This window comes from Scyliorhinus canicula, chromosome 18, assembly GCF_902713615.1.
Source record: "Scyliorhinus canicula chromosome 18, sScyCan1.1, whole genome shotgun sequence".
NCBI classification, from domain to species: Eukaryota; Metazoa; Chordata; class Chondrichthyes; order Carcharhiniformes; family Scyliorhinidae; genus Scyliorhinus; species Scyliorhinus canicula.
Genome location: NC_052163.1, coordinates 94099010 through 94120519, shown reverse-complemented (window position 1 = coordinate 94120519; position 21510 = coordinate 94099010). Strand labels below are relative to the sequence as shown.

General features: G+C 43.9%; 1 protein-coding gene across 1 annotated transcript in view; it reads left to right on the top strand.

The window, feature by feature from the left end:
- The window catches only part of LOC119953615 (protein-lysine 6-oxidase-like), a 53300-nt gene extending 32261 nt beyond the window's left edge, over window positions 1-21039 (top strand). The window contains exons 5-7 of the mRNA XM_038778059.1: window positions 6669-6764; window positions 14896-15011; window positions 16742-21039. Coding sequence (XP_038633987.1) covers window positions 6669-6764; window positions 14896-15011; window positions 16742-16748 — 219 coding nt within the window. The 3' untranslated portion in view covers window positions 16749-21039. The remainder of the gene's footprint in view (window positions 1-6668; window positions 6765-14895; window positions 15012-16741) is intronic.
- Window positions 21040-21510: the final 471 nt, after the last annotated feature.

Here is a 21510-nt window from a genome sequence, read left to right as displayed (position 1 = left end):
GCCGTACACTTTGGGCCATCATTGTCATCGCCTTCTTGGTTCCTCCTTGGCCTGATGAGTGGCTGGGTCTTGTGAGTGACCAGAACGTCAGTGCACGCGGTGGCCTGGACATGGGGTGCCACCTCCAGCCTGCATTGATACTGCTGTCTTCTCTGGCATTTGGCCACCTGGGCTGCCACCAGCACTGCAAGGGCATCCTCTGCAGGACTGACATCATTTTGGTATCTGTAAGTAATTGGAGAAAGTGAGGGGCCAATAATCAGTTCAGGCTTTCACTTCGGGACCCTCAAATCCCCCAAGCTTTCCATATGTGTCCTGCCTTTCATGCCATCCAGCAAGCCAGTTCTTCTCCCCCGCCCCACCTCCCCCAGCCACGTGAGCAGCCCCTGACCCCTGCCAGTAACATTAGGGAGATTGTGCTCACGTGCCCTCTGCTGATCCACATATACCCTTTGGTCGCGAGGATATCCGCAGTGCTAAAGCCCAGCTCTTGGAGTATTGATTGTTGGCTGGTGCTTCTATAGTGCTGACACTTCTAGAGGTCTGGCAAACTGTTCAGGCTTCACAGTTTGATTGAAATACGATGCAATAATTATTGTCTGGATACATGGCATATGTACCCATGCGAAGCCACTTGTGAATATTTTGTTTATTAAATGGTCAACAGTACCTTTATACAACAAGATAAAAAACATATATCATATATCACAGTGACCATTAACCAAACGGGAAAAGGGACCGTGCCATGCAGTTTTTAAAAATAAATTGAGAGTAGCCAATTATTTTTCTTTTCCAATTAAGGGGCAATTTAGCATGGCCAATCCACTTAACCAGCACATCTTTGGGTTGTGGGGGTGAAACCCACTCAGACACAGGGAGAATGTGCAAACTCCTTACGGACAGTGACCCAGGGTTGGGATTCGAACCTGGGTCCTCAGCGCCGCAGTCCTAGTGCTAAGCACTGTGCCACATGCTGCCTACCGTGCCATGTATACACAGACCCCGTTTCGCTATATAACATTGCTACAAACACAAAGCTACAATGATGCAATTATACAAAGAAAACCAAATATACAATAAACATTAAACCCTCAATGAAGTCACTCACATTCGAATCAACCAGCCACTCTCTCCCCTTCCCGCAGCCTCCAGCAGTAGGCTTGTATCAGTGGAAAATTGCTTGGGGGTTGACGTAACAATACACTGGAAAGTCACACCTACACAGAGCATGGTGGATGAGGGAAGGAGCATCCCCTCACCCCTCCCCTACTCCAGGCCACAGAAGCAGAAAAGGCTGCAGCGGGGAAATACATGGTCTCCAAGCAATAAACATTGCACAGTCAACAGCACAATAACACTTTTATCCCATCCACGTCCACGTCCACACACACACACACTCTCGCAGCTCCTAGCAGTAGACTCACATCAGTGGAAAATCGTTCGGGGGTGAGTATAACAATACACCGGACAGTCAGACTGATGTAGAGCATGGTGGAAGAATGAGAGAGTACCCCTTCCTCTTCTCCAGAACAGTACAATAACTCTCTCCCCCTCCCACAGCTCTAGCAGTAAAGTTGCTCGAGGTAGTGTAACAAAACACCAGGAAGTCACTGACATAGACCATGGCAGCAGAGCGAAAGAATACATTTTCCCCATCGCTAGTAATGGTAGTTGGCCATCTTACTGCAACCCTTCTCCTTGCCCCAAGCAACAGAAGAGGCGGCATCAGATAAGCACATAACCTTCAAGCACTAAACAATCAACAGCACAATAGCAAACACAAGGCTTCTGGACATTAAATATTGAACCGTCAACAGTACAACAAAGTCACCATCAATCTGCATGACGTCCAGACATTAAACAGTAAATAGTCAACAACAGTATGTCTACAAGACCTTCAGCAAGTTCCTCAATTGAATCCAGTTGCCACCTTTCCCCTCCTTCAGCACCGACAGCAGGTCACCTGACTTCCTTGCTCCAGGCCCAGAAGAAAAAAGAGGCTGCAGCAAGCAATCAAACAGCTTTCTGGCATTAAACATCGAACAGTCAGCAATACAATACAATCACCAACAATCTGCGAGAGCATTTCTTCAAGACCTTCAGCAGGTTGCTTAGTTGAATTGGGCCACTACCCTTCTATTCCTCCAGCAATGGCAGCAGATAATTTGACTTATGGTATTATAGTCTTATGGACTTCCCCCTTTGCAAGCTCCAGGTCACAGAAGCAAAATTGGTAGGTGTGAGCAAACACACAGCTGCAAGACATTAAACACTGGACAGTCAACCATGCAATAAAGTCATCAGTAAGTTGCCCAGTTGAATTGGTCCGCTACCCCTTCGCCTTCTCCAACACCAGCAGTAGGACATCTTACTCCCTCCTTTTCCTTACTCCAGGCCACAGAAGCAAAAGAGATGGCAGCAAACAGACACATAGCCTCCAGGCAGCTGCAGTAGAATAAAGAACAATACAGCACAGGAACAGGCCCTTCCATCCTCCAAGCCTGCGCCGATCACGTGTCCTATCTAGACCAACCACCTGTATCCTTCTATACCCATCTGTTCATGTGCCTATCCAGATAAGTCTTTAAGGTCGCTAACTTATTTGCCTCAACTGCCTCACTTGGTAGTGCATTCCAGGCCACCCCCACCCTCTGTGTAAAAAAACTTCCCCCGCATATCTCCACTGAACCTATCCCCCCTCACCTTGAACTTGTGCCCCTTTGTAATTTTCAATTCCGCCCAGGAAAAAAGCCTCCAACTGTTCACCTTATCTATACCTCTAATAATTTTATAAAATTCTATCAGGTCGCCGCTCAACCTCCGTCTCTCTAGGGAGAGCAATCCCAGTTTATTCAATCTCTCCTCATACCTAATATCCTTCATACCAGGCACCATCCTGGTAAACTTTTTCTGTATTCTCACCAAAGCTCCACGTCCTTGACTTCCGGTGACGGCGGGCAGGAGGCGGCCGTGCAACGGAGGGCTCCCGTTCGGAAATACATTTTCGGGGCTTTAAGCCCGGTCCCAGGGTCCACAGAGGCGTCAAAGGCATGGAGAAGGCGCAGAGGAGGCACAGCAGAAGAATATGTCAAGGGTCAGAAAATGGCCGTTAAAAAAGCAGCTGAGGGCCCGTCGGGGAGTGGAGAGGTCACCACGGGGTCACCAGGGAAAAAGGAGGCTGGAGCACCAGGGGAGGCCGCATTGCTGAAGGCTGAAGAAATAACCAAGGTGATGGCTGCAGAATTCGAAAGGCAGTTTACAAAACACCTGGAGGCGATGAGGAAGGAGATGAGGGAGGTTTTGAGTGTGCTCGTAGAGGAGGCGATTTCCCCGGTGACGACGGTGGTGGCGAGTGCAGTGGCGGAGGTGTGGGCGCAAGGGGAGGCGCTGAAGGTAGTGGAGGAGACGGTGGCGCAGCACGGTGATCAACCTACCTCGATGGGGAAGGAGATGCGGAAGGTGATGGAGATAAACAAGGATCTGCGAAGAACATTGGAAGACCTGGAAAACAGGTCCAGGCAACAGAATTTGAGGATTGTGGGGCTGCCCGAAGGAGTTGAATGGCCGAGGCCGACGGAGTATTTTGCCCCTATGCTGGCCAAGCTATTGGGGCAGGGGGAGGATCCCTCCCGATATGAACTGGATCGGGCTCATCGGTCGGGGAGGCCTGAACCAAAGGCGGGAGAGCCGCCAAGAGTAGTGAATTTGTGCTTCCGTAGGTACTGTGTGAAAGAGAAGGTCCTGTGCTGGGCCAAGCAGAAGCGGGTGGTGCAGTGGGCTGGAGCTGGTATACGTGTATACCAGGACTTTACGGTGGAGCTGGCGAGGAGGCGGGCTGCTTTCAACCGGTTGAAGAGGGCACTGTACATCAGCAAGGTGCAGTGCGGCATTGTATATCCAGCGAAGCTGAGGGTGACTTATAAGCTCAAGGACTTTTATTTTGGAACGGCGGAAGCAGCGGAGGAGTTTGCGAAAGCAGAAGGACTGTGGCAGAACTGAGACATTGAGAAATGGCCATGTGCCGATGTAACCTCAGGACTGTATTTTCTTCTTTTTTGTCTCTTCTTTTTTGTTTCACTGCGCGCGGGTGTGTGGGCTAAAGGAGCCGGTGTTGTATATATTTGGACAAGGGAAGTGATGGGACTTTCACTCGAAGTGAGGGCTCTTTGGGGTGTAGGTGGATATGCGGGGTGTGTGTGCGCTAAAAGGGGATTTCTGGGCTTTCCTAGGGCCGGGCAAGGGGGAAAGGGACCCGGGCAGGGGCCTCCGCGCTGGCCGGTTTAAACCGACCAGCGAACGGGAGTGAGGTGGGGGGGAGGGGCTGCGGCCATCGGAGCCTGGCAGAACAGGGTCCGAGTGGTCTAGCCGGAGTGGAAAGTTGGGGGGAAGGAACCGAGATTGGGGGGAGGAGTTTTACAAGAGGCAGTGGGTGGGAGGAGTTGGAGGGGAGGGGAGGGCGGGGGGGGGGGCAGTTTACAACTCTTGGGTATCACATACGGTACTCTTTCAGAGGTTGGACGGCGTTGAGTGGGGGGGGGGGGGGGGGGGAGTGGATTCTATGGTGACCATGGGCGGTGCCAGACTCCTTTCTCTTTTTCTCCTTTGTTTTTTGTTTCCACCGTGGGAGGGTTTGTTTTATTGGATTCATATATTGACAGGTGGGCCGTTGTTTGGGGTGGTGGGAGGATGGGATCATTGTTATTGTTAAGGGGATTGACTTTGTATTTGTTACCGTTTACTGTTTGGGTGTGGGGTGTGAATTTTGGAGAAAAATGTGAAAATGGTGAATAAACACATTTTTTTTTTTAAAAAGCTCCACGTTCTTCTGGCAGTGTGGTGACCAGAATTGGACGCAGTATTTGAAATGTGATAACCAACGTTCTATATAACTGTGACATAATTTGCGAGCTTTTATACTCTCTATCCCATCCTATGAATGCAAGCATGCTATATGTTTCTTCACCATTTCCACCTGTGCTGCCACTTTTAAGGATCTGTGGGCCTGCAAGCCCAGATCTCTCTGTGTGTCTATGCTCCTGGTGGTTCTGCCATTTATTTTATAGCTCACACCTGAATTAGATCTACCAAAATGCATCACTTTGCATTTGTCCGGGTTAAATTCCAGATTTAATATGAAGCTGCAGCTAGACATGAGCTGGAAGCCATCAACCCAACAGAGAAATTGAATCTGACAGACAAGTGCCTTACTCAAATCAAAGGAACTATCAAACAAGATGAAACTCTTACTGATGAAAGAATGGCCTGAGCATCAAGGACACAACTGTGGCCACAAGAGCATATTGGGCATATCAAGGTGAATTGACAGCCCAAAATGTCATCTTGTACTAACAAATTAGTCATCATCTCCTAAGGAAATGAGAGGAGAGATGCTGAAACTGCATCCATGCAAGCTGTCAGGGAATTGAATCAAGTCTGAGAAAGGCAAGAGAAGTGCGCTACTAGCCAAACATGAGTAATTATGTTAAAGAACACATTGGCCATGCAGTACTTTTAATGAGTACCAAGCTAACCAAGATGGAGAGCCATTGATGAGGCATGACATCTCAGACAAAACCATGGATGAAACTGGGAGTAGACATCTTCATTTTGGCAGGAACTGATTATCTTGTCACTATCTACTACTATTCAGTCTACTGGGAGTTAGACCAGCTGACTTCAATGATGATAGGAGTGACAGCAGAATGCCTGAAATCACATTTCAGTAATTATGGTGTTCCAGACATTATGATGAGTGACAACAGCCTCAGTTCACAAGTGAAGAATACAGCTATTTCACAAAGGATTGGGAAATTCAGAACCCCACCATCCCTCGTCACTATCACCAGTTGAAGGAAAGAATACTAGAATCATAGAATTTACAGTGCAGAAGGAGGCCATTTGGCCAATCGAGTCTGCACCAGCCCTTGGAAAGAGCATCCCACTTAATCCCATGCCTCCACCCTATCTCCGTAACCCAGTAATCCCACCTAACCTTTTTGGACACTAAGGGCAATTTAGCCAGTCAGAGTGCAAACTTTCAAAACTCTCAAAAGGAGTTACTCCATGTGGAAACGTGGGATGTGCGTACGGAAAGGCAACTGTATCGTATACAGTGGAAGTAAACAACCAACTATACTGGCACAATCGAAGGCATATATGCACAAGTTTTGAAACTGTTCCTTCACAGCTTGTTAGTGTTTGAAAATAGTGGGTAAATTGAGCAACTTACAGTTACATGTGATTATGTGCGCAAATTTATTTTGCAGGAAAAGGGGGATTTTGGGGTCTTGAAACGCAATAGAACTATATGCCTTATCTATCTTGCTGGAGTCAGCTGACCTCTGCCATGAGGCACTCAGCTTTGTATGATGCCATTTTACATTTGTTCAATAAAGACACCTGAAAAAGCACTGCAGCCTTTGAACGGAAACATTTCCAATATGTCTGCAGAAAGATGCAGACCTACACACTTTTTCAAAGTGCATAGTAATCAGGATTGGAAAGAAACTTTTTTTTCCCCTTCTCTGCTTCCCTATTTCCTTTCCCCCCTCAACGTACAGCTACTTGCCAAAGTTCAAACTTAGGACTTCCTGCTTTAAAAAATATAAGTTTAACATACTTCAGAATTGTAACTGATTAAATTTCTACTTTTTCCATTTTTCCAATAGGGATTAGGTCCTGGTTGTTATGACACTTACAATGCAGACATCGACTGCCAGTGGATTGATATAACAGACGTTGTTCCCGGAAACTATGTACTGAAGGTAATCCTTTCTATCACAGGAACTGCATCATAAAAACTGGTTACAAGCAAAAACTTGTCTGGCAAATTATCCTTCTCTCACCTATAGATGGAAATACTCTTTTTGTGTCTCACTTTCTCCCTCTCTCTTCGTCTCTTTATCTCAACGGACGAATGACTGTAATTGTACAGATAAACTATATGTTATATCGTGTCGCGTCTTTTCGTCCGACGTCACTTCGTCCAACGACACTTCGTCCACGTCTTTTGGTCCAACGTCTTTTTGTCCGCACATCTTTTGGTCCAACGTCTTTTTGTCCAATTATCCAATTACAAATTTAGCTGGACTTACCTGGTGATTTTTCTTAACTAGAAATAACTGCAAATTATCTTCGATGTAGTGCAGTAACACAGACAATATGGAAAACATTGCAAACATTGTTAGAAATACTTGTTTAGAGTTCGAATGCTCTTATTTGACTGTTAAGTGCATGAAACTAGAAAGTATTTCTGAACAATAAATGTCAGCTACGACCAATCCATTTAAATTAGTAACTACGTGTGAAATGACAGCTTTGCGTTTCGCAGATATTAAACTGATTGTCGGAAGGAACTTGGTTCCCGTAAGTACACTAACACAGCAAAATCTGAATCAATCCGTACATGATCGGAATATACATTATTCAATATAAGATTTCAACCCTCTGCTAGGTAAAGTGCAAACACCCCTCTTGTAGAAAACACATACGAAAGGTGTATCACAAGGAATGGCGTGATTATGACAAATTGCAGCATCGGTTTTCAGTGATGTCCCCACTGCTAGTTACAGAGCCGGATCAAATTTAGACTGAGTAAATGTTCTGTTTATATAATCCCTATTTCAATAATCCACGCAGAGATCAACTCTGGCAATATAAGTCAAGTTACAAAAAGTCTTTGACAAAAAAAATCATCTGACAAAAAAAACGTAACGAGTCACAAAAAGTCTTTGACGAAAAAATCATCGGACAAAATGACGTTGGATCAAAAGACGTGCGGACAAAAAGACGTTGGACCAAAAGACGTGGATGAAGTGTCGTTGGACGAAATGACATCGGACGAAAAGACATAGCACCATGTTATATTCCAGAAAGCCAACTGGTGAAGGATGGAACAGAAGCTAGTCTTTATACATTTTTTTCATTGGCTTTATTTCCATAGGTACACATTACAAACATGTGTCTCCTAACCCAATCACCAGTTTCAGTCTGTTCCTACTTAAAGAACAAGAGAAACCCTAGTTAATTCCCACTACCTGGTTACATTTAAACACAATTAATATTGCAAACTTTCCTCTTTGTTCCTCCTCACCTTTAATTTTCCTCCTTCAATTATTCTAGCCTAAATTATACTTTCTCTTCTGCATTGTTATTGCATTTTAATTCAAGAGCAATTTAAAAAACAATATTCATTCATGGAATGTGGGTGTTGCTGGCTGGGCCAGCATTTATTGCTCATCCTGAATTGCTTTTGAGAGTGTGGTAGTGAGTCGCCTTCTTGAACCACTTGCAGGCCATGTACATCCAAATTGCAGCTAGGGAAGGGGTCCAGGAAGTTGACTTAGTGACAGTGAAGGAACATCGATAAAAGGTGGACAGACTATCGTGAGCCAAGAAGTGAGTTACTCTCTGCAGATTTCCCAGTCTCTGACCTTTTTTTTTCTGTACGCATAGTATTTACTGGCTGTGTCCTGTTCAGTTTCTGGTTAATGGCAACTTCCAGAAAGTTGATAGAGGGGTTTTCAGCAATGGTCATGCCATTGAATGTTAAGGGGCGATGGATAGAGTTGCTTTAGTTGAAGGTGGTCACTGCTTGGCACGTGTGTGGCACAAATGGGCATGTTGTCCAGGTCTTGCTGCATATGGAGACTGATTGCTTTAGTATCTGAGGAGTTGTAAATGGTGCTATCATCAGCAACCATCCCTACTTCTGACTTTCTGATAGGTGGCGGGGGGGGGGGGGGGGGGGGAGGGGGGGCATTGATGAAGCAGCTAAAGATGGTTGCGCCTAGGACATTTACCCTGAGGAACTTCTGCATGATGCCCTGGGACTTCCACCAACCAGAACCATCTGGATCTAAAATAGTGAAACCGTTCAACTCTCTATTTTCTGTTATTCCTACAATCTGTAGGCTTTCAAAATACATGCTTAATGCAATCTAATCACTATGGCGGTCGACAATGCTGCCGGGGTTGGTGGCCTGGCTAGGGGACCTGTATGACATCCTCTGGTTAGAGAAGATTAAGTTTGAATTGAGGGGATCAGCGGAGGGCTTTGGGATACAGTGGGGACTGTTCACGACCATGTTTGAGGAATTATTCGTTGCAGGGTGGGGGGGTGGGGGGATCGAGGGGGCGGTGCAGAAGTGAGAGAAGGTGAAAAGGGGGAAAAACCTGCACAAACTGTAAATCATGAGATGTGGAGAATGTTCTCTGGCTTATTTATGTTTTTGTACTTCTGAATATATTTGGAATAAAATTCATTTAAAAAAAAATGAATGAGAGGACACAGATTTAAAGGGTATTTGGTAAAAGAAGCAAAAGCAATGTGAGAAAAAACTTTTTCATGCAGCAAGCGGTTAAGGTCTGGAATGCACTGTGGCGGAGGCAGGTTCAATCAAGAAGTTCAAAGAGGAATTGGACTGTTATCTGAAAAGGATGAATGTGCAGAGTTATGGGAGGAAGACAGTACTAGGGGATTTGTACGAAGCTCATTTGAAGAGCCTGTGCAGACCTAATGAGCTGAATGGCCTCCTTCTGTGCGAGAACAATTCTGTGATTTCAATGTGGCAAGACTGCAGAGCTTTGATTTGATCTGTTTTTGAGGTCATGTGGAACAGCCTATTGCAAGCTGCTTCCACTCTTTAGCATGCATGTAGTCCGCAGGCCATGAGGTTACTGATTGTGGTTCATCCCTATCTGCTGATGGGCCACAGTACCTCATGGGTGCTCAATTCTGATCTCCTAGATCTGGTCTGAATCGATCCAATTTAGCATGGTGGTAATGCCACACATGCTAGAGGGGTGTCCTCAATGAGAAGATGACTCTTTAACTGCAGAGGACTGTGTGGTGGTCACTTCTATAGGACAGATGCATCTACAACAGGTAGATTGGTGAGAATGAGCTCAAGAGGCTGGTTTAGCTCACAAGGCTAAATCGCTGGCTTTTAAAGCAGACCAAGCAGGCCAGCAGCACGGTTCGATTCCCGTACCAGCCTCCCCGGACAGGCGCCGGAATGTGGCGACTAGGGGCTTTTCACAGTAACTTCATTGAAGCCTATTCGTGACAATAAGCGATTTTCATTTTTTCATTCATTTTCAAGTAGATTTTTTCTGTTTGGTTCTCTTACCATCTGCTGCACATATTTCCTTTGGGATTCCGTTAGCGTGGTGCTCCTGTGCAACAATTGTTGATGGAGATTTAAGTTCCCCACCCAAAGTACATTCTGTGCCTGCTATGCTCAGTGGTCCTTCCAAGCGGTTTTCAACATGGAGAAGTACAGATTCATCAGTTGAAAGAGAGTTCCAGGTGGTATTCAGCAGGAAGTTTCCTGCCCATGTTTGACCTGATGCCATGAGACTTCATGAGGTCAGGGGTCGATATGGAGGACTCCCAGGGCCACTCCATCCCACCTGTACAACACTATGCCACCACTTCTTGTTGGTCTGTCCATCCAGCAGGATGGAACATACCTGGTGATGGTGAAGTTTGGGACATTTGGTTTACTTTATAACCTGGTGAGTATGACTGTGTCAGGCTATTGCTTGACGAGTCTCTGGGACAGCTTTCCCCATTTTGGCATAAGTCCCCAGAGGTTAGTGAAGAGAACTTTTGCAGGTCTGTCTGGGAAGAGCGTGCCTTTATTGTTTTCAGTGCCTAGATTGGTAGGGTGGTCCATCCGGTTTAATTCTTGACTTTTTTGTAGTGATCTGGATTCAACAGAATGGTTTGAGGGCAGTTAGGGTTAAGCAGATTGCTGCGGCTCTGGAGTTACACATAGGTCAGACTGGGTAAGAGCACCAGACTTTCTTCCCCGATGAACATTAGTGAACCAGATGGGTTTTTATGACAATCTGATACTTTGATCATTACTGAGAGAACTTTTTTATTCCATGTTTACTCATTTAATTTGAATGTTTTTGGCTTGGGATTACAGCAGCACAGCTGTTCTCAGACCTTCTAAGAAGCAAGATAAAGGAAAAAGGGAAAAATAGCCTGCTGAAAGTTGCAGTAGACTTTTGATTGGCATTCACAGGCTGCTGTAGACTGCTCGACATGGAGCCCGAGGAATTTCACATTGGCTATCCACATCTCTGCCTACAAAAATGTGGAAAAGGCATCAACGAATGCCAGTTATTTTCATTTTGATTCATTTCTCTAATCTCCTAAAGAGTGGATTCTGCCTTGGGTGCAGGTTCCAAAGGTGCTGGCTGGCTTCCAGCCCATGCCCTAATGATCATTCATCACATACAGGCCTATGGACAGTGAAGGCTGGCAGCGTATCCAAAAGTGGGTGGAATTGTGTATGAGGCTGATCCCGTCCTTGCGTGAATTCCAGGCACAATTCCAGCTGCAAATACAGGACAGCGATCAAGAGTGGGAATGTTGGCTGATCCTTGTGCAAATATATACTTATTTCCCACTCAATTATGGGACCCTAAATAATGATGGCTGATATCAACAATGGATTGCCAGTCTTTCTACTTGTGACAATAATGATGATTATTATTATTTAACAAGCAATTAATAAGCTAATTTCCATTGAAACCTTGTCCTGGAAATTGACACTGTACATGCTTTGCGGAATGCAAAACAGGATCCCAATTCTACAGTATGGTGGATGACGTATGTGCTCATTCTTGGCTGGATGTGTGCTGCCCACCATATTGATTGGATTTCCTCAGTAGCCATTCAGCATTTGTACCTGTGTTATGGGCCAGGGTTTAGAGAACCCCAAAATGTATCATGGAGTTCACCTGACCTACAACTTTTAATAGATTGAGCATGAGGAGCACACGGCCCACTCTAAAGGAATGGTACAGTAGAAATCGAAAAGTATGTTTTAAACCACAACAATGTTTATTCTATGAACTCAAGTTAACCTTTTTAAAACATACAGTGAACATCTCAGCAACCATCAATTCAAATACAATCCCCAAAGAATACAACACTAAGTAATCCTTAATAACTTCCCAAACAACATCCAGAAGACAAAAGAAAACCTTTTAACAGAAGCACATTAGGTTTACATTCACTACTGAGAACATTTATAATTCTGAATTCACCAAATGATCAAGAGACAGTATTTTCATGGCAGAGAGAACAGCAGTACAGCTGCTTAGTCTAGCTTCATCTCCAACATTGAAAACAAAACTAAAACACACCCTGCAGCAAACAGCTTAAAACAAAAGTAAAAAGCTGACAGACAGCCCAGCTCCACCCACACTCTGACATCGCTGATAAACACCCATTTCTTAAAGGTACATTTCTTAAACACCCATTTCTTAAAGGTACTCTCACATGATACCTGAAATTGGCACATGGCACAAGAAAATCGTTGGGCTAACTCTTGTTTCAGGTCCCTTTGCCAAATTGGTGCATGAATAACTGAAGCATGCACTGTGAAACCTGAAGTATGTTTCTTAAGCTGCTCATCAGTCAAGTGGTCCTTACAAGTGTCTACTGGAAGCGGTCACTGGAATGTTCAGGTTCATGTTCTTCATTTGCCATATTTTGCACTGAGAAGTGCAAGGGTGTTCCTTTCACGTCCTTAAACTGAGGTCAGCTGCTACTGATTGCAACTGATACAAACCCTCCCAGGCTCCCCTGATGCCTTTTGACTGCTGTTTGAGCTGACCAATATTGCTGGCCTCGTGACCAACATGCTGCATTTGGGTGCAGAAAAATGGTGTCAGCAACAAACTGGTCCTATTCTAATGAGCTAACTGCACTGGGATCAAACCATGATTGAGGCTCACTCCAATTTCAAGACAGTTGATTCTTGAGGTAAGGAAATACATGGCTGTGTGCACTGAATGGATTTTTCTCATTCTATCCATTTCTTAAACATGTTCTGCTCCAATTAGCACCAGTGGAGATCTCCGATTCTTTGGGGTGAACAAAATCACTGCAGGACATACAGTTCTCCATCTGTAAAAATGTGACAAAATTTGCCATCAAAGAGTCCTCAGGACATGTTTTGATTCTGCCATTCGATTTTCTCAGTTCCTATCCACAGGTACTTTCTCTCATTTGGTTTCAGAGTCGCTGACTCTCGGTGTCAGTTCCCTGGTTGTTAGGGTAGGCTTTGCACAGGTGCATGCCACCTTTAGGACCTTACATGAATTACTCTCTTTTATGTGTAATATTAGACATTGGGAGGCTAATTTTAATCTAACCCATTGGGTAGGTTTAGGACATGCATTTGTTTCACACCTCACCCAATTTTTCTCTCCATTGGCTCAACAGGGTATAAAATGGGTGATATGACCCAAACCTGTTCAGCAATTACTCCTGAGTGTGAATGAAATATCATCGCTGAGGCTGATCCTGAAATGCTCACTTCACAGTGTAAGGGTCCTTCCTGATGATTCTCTTATTTCCCCTTTATTTATTTGCTGGTACCATTTTGATCCATGGATGCAAAATGTATCTTTAAGTTAAGCAGCAGAGAGAATGAGGAATTAAAAAAATTGAAACAGAGTATATGGTGCTAGTTTTCGAACAGCAGGGGTGGGATTCTCCGACCCCCTTGCCGGGTTGGAGAATCCCTAGGGGACGGCGCGAATCCCGTCCCGCCGCCCCAACACCGGCTAACGTATTCTCCGGCGCCTGCGTGCGGGCGGGGGTGGGGTTCATGCCACGCCGGTCGGGGACCATTGGCAGCGGCCCCCCGGCAATTTTCTAGGCTCCGATTGGACGAGGATCGGCCGTCGGTTTTTGGCCAGTCCCGCCGGCGTGGATTAGACATGGTCCCACATGGCGGACCTGGCAGGTAAGTCGGCTGGGGCAGTTCTCGGGGGTGGGGGGGGGGTGTGTGCTGGGAGATCCGACCCGGGGGGATCCCCCATGGGGCCTGTGCCATGGGGGCACTCATTCCTTCCACGCTGGCCCCTGTAGGGCTCCACCATGGCCGGCGCGGAGAAGACACCCCCCTGCACATGCGGCAGAATACGCCGGCGGTTCCGCGCATGCGCGGGATCACGGCAGCCCTTTGGCGCATGTGTGGACTTGCGCAATCCCTCCCTCCAGCGTCTACCTAGACCCCGGAAGTGCGGAGGATTCCGCTACTTCAAGTCGGCCCGACGCCAGAATGGTTCGTGCCGTTTTTGACGCCGGCGTCGGGCCATCGTGCCAATTCTGGACAATCCCGCCTCCCGCCTCATAACTCAGACTTTGTGGCACCCGAAAGATGGGGTGGAACTCAGTTTGATTGGTTGGCTGATGCCCAATGAATTGGCCAAAAGGCTGATTTCTGGCTGGTAACAGGTTGGGTCCTGTCCGAGTGGGATGATTTCCAGAAACCCAAGGAATGCTAGTTGGGTCCTTGGGCCCAAGGAAGAAGGGGCCGTGCGTGCCTGCTCTCCCTCTCTTTTCTCACTCTCTCTCTCTTCAGAAATACTGTGAGCTACTGTATTTCTGAACCTACAGAGATCATGAATGAATGAATATACAGTGAAAACCATTACAGACTGGAAAACAGGTACCTTGACCTAAAAACCTGGTTTGAAGGAAAGTGTGCTGAATGGCAAGCATCTGAAATAAAGACTCTTTATGCTTTTGCTTATTATTTTCACCCCTCTCTTCCCCTGTGTTTGTTTGTCTTGTGAGTATGTGTGTATATAGAGGGTGGGGGCAAGTTAAAGTGGGGGATTAGGAATTTGATCATCGGTAACCAGTTGTATTTGCTGCATATTTCATTACAGTTCTTGCTGTAAATAAGAGGTAATTGTGTTTAAATTTATAAACCTGGTGACTGTAATTATTGGGCAGCCAAAGGCCAAAGACTTTTGGTATTTTTCTAATTCAATTGTGTTGCGACTCTGCATCATGGGGGGAGGGGGGGGCAGGAATTAATTAATTATTCACACTCTTTTACTCTAATTCTAATGTAGGTTTCAGTGAATCCAGGTTTCTTGGTTCCAGAATCCGTGATGACGAACAATGTGGTCAGATGTGATATTCTCTATACAGGGAGCTACGTGTCAGCCAGGAACTGCAGAATTACAAGGTTTGTATTTGTTTGGTAATTTGCAGATGATGCTCTATGGACTTTGAAGCTCAAATTGCTGCAATAGGACTTTCTGTACAATGTATTCAATGGTTCATATAAATGGAGACCAGTAATATGATCAAAGAACATTTAGAAGGCAGCTATTTGGCCCTGTGTGTTTGTGCTGGCGTCAGCTCCCTAATTGGAGTTATCAAGTATAATCCCATTTTCTCAAACATTTTAAATATTATTTTCCTTTTAAACTCCTTTTTAAATGCTGTTACTGATTTGGTTCCAGTGACTACTTGAGATAACACACATTCCGTAATCTGATAATCCGTTGTTTGAAGATAATTCCTTCAAGTTTCTCGTCCTGAGTCTAATGTTGATTCACTGACCAGTGAAAATATTCTTTCACTATTTAACCTTATTTAAAATGCTCTGTGAGCATTTGTTCGATTTTCCCCTCCACTGACCTGTGGGCCTCCAGCAGCTCCAAGTGTTTGTCTTTCCACTCACTGGCTGACAGGTCCACCTCGTAACTAGCTTGGATTTACTACGTCTTCCCTAATAAGTCAACCCTCTTCCTAATCCAATGATCCAAGGCAGTCATACTTGGATTAGGTATTAAAGACCATTGTAGTATCCTTTCCTTTGAACCATCATGTATGGTGGTTCTGTCAATCATTGAAGGCAATGGGATGTTGCCTGAGGTGCGATTCAGTGTTATTTCCTTTCCTCTTGATATCCAGTTTATAAGAAACTATGAATGTTAGGAGGTAGGCCTATCTCTGAATCCATTACTACAATAACAGGGTCTATTAAACTATGACCTACAGTTATAATGCAACTACCTGTTTCATCTTCCTATGTGGTAGTTCCTCCAGTAGTTCCCATAGTGGGCTGATTTGAAATTAGGAGCTCATTTAATTGGAGCCTATCACTTCATGCTTCAATAATTTTGACTGTGGCCTTTAAGCAAGATAGTCCCTTTGGGGAAGTAAACCAAAGTCTGGACTGTTCCCAGATCCCAAACTCACCCATCGGGAGAACAGTCACTCTTTCTTTGGGGTTTTGGTGGAGGAACCCCTTAATTGGAGTGGAGCCAGGTTAAGGGCAGTGGATGGGCTCTCTAAGCTGGAGAGGATGGGCTCTCCTACTTGAGAGGAGCAACAAGTTTTAGTAAAGGGTAAGAAACTGAGAGGGTGCTTTGATGTGGAGGTGCTCTCCCATGACTTGAATAAAAACCGATTTGTTAGCCAGTTCAGTACTGTGGCGGGTGGAGTGGGCGAGGGTGGATGTTGAGGGAGAATCTCTTTACTGGGTAAACTTTGGCTACATTGTACTCAGACAGGCAGGGGCCTATAGATCTGCTGGAGCACTCCACCCACCCCTCCACCCACCCCTCCACCCCGCAGCCTGCTACTAGAACATTGCCCCTAGCAGTTAGTATTCCACATCGGGTGGGAACTGGAGGCTGACTGTAAAAGGGTGTTTAATGAACCTACTGGGTGCCTGCCAGTCTCAAATCTGCCTCGGCAAAAATAGTTGCCTTCAGAAATGGGAGCAGGAACTTGGCCCGTGCTGGCATTTTCGGGCCTTGAATGTCTCCATTCCTATCCTTTACAGGACAATTTAGTGCATGGACCAGGATTGTGACCTTGACACAGACAATATTATTCTAGGCTGATTTCATAAGGAGCTTTCATTCCAATACAACTATATTTTGAATCTTTTTCTCTCAACAGATACTAAGGACGGAATATCTGAGTGTCACATGGTCAGTTTCTGGGCTCTATGGTCGGTCAGAAGTGTGTGTGTGCTCTCCAGTTTTTTTGCTTTAGTTTTGCTATTATATTTATCAGCTTTGTGGAGAAAGTCAGTGATTTTAGTCCTGCTTTGGGCCCACAACATAGTGTTTTCAATTTAGAATAATCGTGGCACATCTGCAGGGAATTTTGTGTTAATTCAAAGACAACTTTGCAGCCTCCATGATCTATATTTATGTCCTTCCCTTCCACACTCTCTCCATTTCCTCACCTCTCCTTCGCAATTTAGTTCTTCTGAAACAAGGGGCTGTTAAAGTCAGAGGGAGGCCTGACTTGACGTACATTTTAGTGAGTTATGGGAAATATAGTTTTGCTGGAATTATAAGGTAAAAACATCTTTCTGCAATTTTGTAATGTATTTTCTGAAAAGCTTGTAGAATGTAGGATGATGAGGAAATAAAGTCCAAACATCTAAAGGGATGGATTAATCATCAAAAATGAAGAAAAAGATCTGAAAAAAACTTCAGGTCACTGCAACATAGCGCAGCACAGAAAGCCATTCAGCCAGTTGTGTCTATATTAGTTCTCTGGAAGAGCAATTCACCTCGTCCACTCCTCTGCCCTTTTCCTGCAACCCTGAAAATCCTTTCTCTTCAGATAATTATCCCATTTTTTTGGAAGGCCATGATTGAATTGCCTCCACTCTCAGACAGCACATTCCAGATCCTAACGACTTGCTGTGTATATAAAAAAAACTGTGTATTTAAAAAAAACATGGCGCCGTTGGTTTTTCTTTTCTCAATCACTTAAACTGGTGTTCTCAATCCTTCTGCCAATGGGAAAATTTCTCCCCATCTTCTTTGTCCACATGTTTTTGAACACTTCTATGAGAATAGCTCCACCTTCTCAATCCTATCCATGTAATGAAAGTCATCCCTGGAACCATTCTCGTAAATCCATTTTGCTCCTTCGCTAATGGTTTCACATTATTCCTGAAGTGTGTTGTCCAGAACGGAACAAAATACTCCAGCTGAGACCAAATCATCTGGTAGCGCTTCTTATTAGTGTCCTTGAGAGATGGTGGTAACACCACAGCCGGTCCAAGAAGATCCAATCGGCTAATTTCAGCAATACATGACCATTTGATCTGCGCCATTGTGCTTCTCGGTGGCACTTGGAATCAAGGGCTCACTGTAAGAGGCATAGCAAGTGCATCACAAGGTCTTTGAACTTGGCTCTCCCACAGTGTTTCCAAATTCTTTGAGCTCTTGGTTTTAAGTGTGATACCCATTGTTGAATGGAGACTGGGTCCTCCCTGCAGGAAGGAGCTATGGATTTGTCAGTTATGTTAAAAGTGAGCTACACGTATGACTGGTTTAAGAAGTTAAGAATTTAGAGGAAAGTGTTTGACTGTGCAGTCTGCTGAAATATTTATGACTATCCTCATCTGACCACCCAATTAAAATTTACTTCTGCCAAGCATTCGATATTGTACTTGTGACCTATATCCAGCTCTGTGAATGAATCATTACACAATGTTTCCTCCACTGGTGGAAAGAACAAAGTTTGGCAAAGAAGTAATTAGGTCTTCTTGAACAAGTTGGGGTGAAACGGCTAGCTGCTCAAGGACCCTGGTAAGAAGAACCACTTGATGTTGCAGTGTTCTGAAATGATTCCTAAATCCTTTCTTTCTTTGCTGTCTGTTTATCAATTTAGAAGTATTCTCTTGAACTTTTTCTCCCTTACACTGTAATCTTGAAGCTTTCAAAACCCAAGGTTTTTGTCACTTTGCTGATTTATCTCACCTTTACTCACACATCCTGTGCCTTTCAATTTAAACAAAGTTATATATCAGCTGATTTTCTACTGGACAATCCACACCCACGAAGTTCTGTAAGAATATTTTTTTATGCAATGTCTTTCAGAAACAAAATCAAAATTATTCTGAGCCTTTAGCCCAAACACATTGCAATTAAAGAACACATTCACTTTTATATTTTTACTATTGATCCCATGACTAGGATGTTGAGCATGGAAGAGGGAACCTGTTTGTAACATGATGGAGTCATAAATGAGATTAGAAGAAACCTGCTGTAGATATGGCACAGGCCTATAGGAGAAGTGATAAATTTTGTTTTTTTTCAGAAGAAGCGGGATTAATATTTGGGAATGAGATTGCTGAGGATAAATATAGACTGAGATGATGAACACACAATGAATATTTCTTTGCTGAAGTAACTCATTACACCTCTTGAGATTTGTGGGAGAACTTTGAGAAGTATTTAAGAATCTGAAAGGTTGTCATTGACTGGTATAAAGGATGTTAGTGCATGCTCTAGCATGTCAGGCATTAGGGATCTTTCCTCTGATAGGAAATTGTAAAATGCAGTCTATTTCAATATAGAATTACTATTGCCAGATGTTAAAGCAAATAGAATATACTGAAATGGCCAGGGAACGGTGAGAGACATTGCCTTTTAACAATATTAAACTAGATGAACTGTCAAAATAAATGTCCTTTCCTTTTTTTTAAAACTGGAGTTTGCTTATGTTCTACTGAAACAGTTCGGTCCCCAGACATGGGTTTATTTTTGTTAGAAGTGTTTTGCTGAATTTTATACTTCAATTTTGCTGCGCGAGTTCAACAATAAACTGAGACTTCAAATGTTTGAAAGTCCACAGTTATGTTTGCACTAAGAGCAGAAGTCTGCACTGTGCTCCCACTGTTCACGAACACAAGTAAGCATGAGGCAGATGGAAAGAAATCGTAAAAAGAATTAAAATTCTGAATTTCATATATTGAAATCCCAGTCACATTAATTGGATGGATATTATGGAGGGGTGCCAAAAATTAAATTACATAGAAAGTATGGACTAGGAAAAGTATTTTTGATTAAATTTGGGAAAGAAGCCTTAATATTTAAGGTTTCCTTGATGTCCTGAGAACTAGCTCCAAAAGTTTTTCGAAACCTTGTATGGTGTGGTCCGCTCTTGCCAAATTATTCAAGAACTCCTATAAAAGATGCTTTGTACTTTTAATGGAACTTTTCAAGGTCAACTATTCAATGACCTTTCAGTGTGATATTTTAAGATGATTTGCAACATATTCGTTGTTGGCTCGCTTTATTTCTCCATCCAAGAAGACATATCCTCTGACTTGCTCCGACAATACTATGAGAGATTTGCTAATATTTATAAAATTAATCCATTTAGATATTTTACTCTGGCCAACACTATCCAAGTTTGGGTCTCCTTCACACCAAATTGGTTTGAAGACCTTACACAACCAGTTTGGTTAACTGGGGGTCAAGGAGCTCCAAATCAATGCTCAGGTCAGTCTGAAGATTTAGCTTTCATTAAATGCTACTTGGAGAGAAAGAGACCTGACATATTTTTGAATCTCAGAGGGAAGTAATGGAAGATTATATTAGAGACTGAGATTGGTAGTTTTTGGGCAAGGGAATCAGACGATATGGAGTAGAGCGGGACTGATTATGCAGGCTTGATAGGCATTATGGCCTTCACTTGCTCTTATTTCTAATGTTCTTACAGTCCTGGCAATCAAACACTTCCTCATTTTGTGATAAAAGCCAAGACTGTGCCGGTGCGATACTTTCCATTTCCCACACCAGAAATACGGTGGCATTGGAGTGAGATTACCAAATAAATGTCAAATTTGTGCAGTCTTTGAGATCTGGATTGAAACTGCTCCAGCTAATTTCACATCGGCCCTCTACAGACAACAGACAGGAGACACTCATACCAATAGTCTGGCTGGTTTTAGATCTAGACCCCCAGAGGAAAAAAGGTCAATTTCTCACCTAATGAACACCCTACGAAATTGAGTTATGAACATGAAAAAATATTTTAGACAACTGTATGGAGTTTGCACATTCTCCACATCTGCGAGGGTCCCACCCCCACAACCCAAAGATGTGCAGGGTAGGTGGGTTGGTCACACTAAATTGCCCCTTAATTGGAAAAAAGAATTGGGCACTTTAAATTTAATACAAATATATATATATTTCAGACAAAAACAAATCACATTTTACTCTTTAAATTTCTGCACTGCACTACTGTTCAACCTGACAAGACTGGTTCATTGGAGGTAGCTAAGGCAAAGACTTGAAGTTCCTTAAAGCTTTTTGTACTTTCCCGAGGTTTATAAACTTGATATGGTGCGATTTTTAAACTGCTTTTTCTTATTCTTATGTACTAGTATGAAAAATGTTTGTACAAATATGATTAATTGTGTAGAATAAAATAATTTAGAGAAAGCACTGTGCAGTTACTTCCTGTCCACAACATCAACATGGTATTCTCCACCATCAATACATACGTGCTAATTGAAAAAATTAGCAACATTTGATCATCAGTTTAAAAGTAGCATACAACTCGAACAGCCTTGATATTTTTCCAATTAATTCTTGGGATATGGGCTTCGCTGGCTAGGCCGGCATTTATTGCCCATCGCTCATTAGCCTTGAGAAAGATGTAGCGAGTTTCCTACTGGAACCGCTGCAGTCTATGTGGTGTAGATATAGCTTTGGTGCTGTTGGGGAGGGAGTTCCAAGATTTTGACCCAGTGACAGTGAATGAATGGTGATATATTTCCAAGTCAGGGTAGTGGGTAGCCTGGGGGATTTCTAGGTGGTGGTGTTCCGGTGTATCTGCTGCCGTTGGCCTTCTAGATGGTAGTGGTCGTGGATTTGGAATGTACTGTGTAAGGAACCTTGATGAGTTCCTGA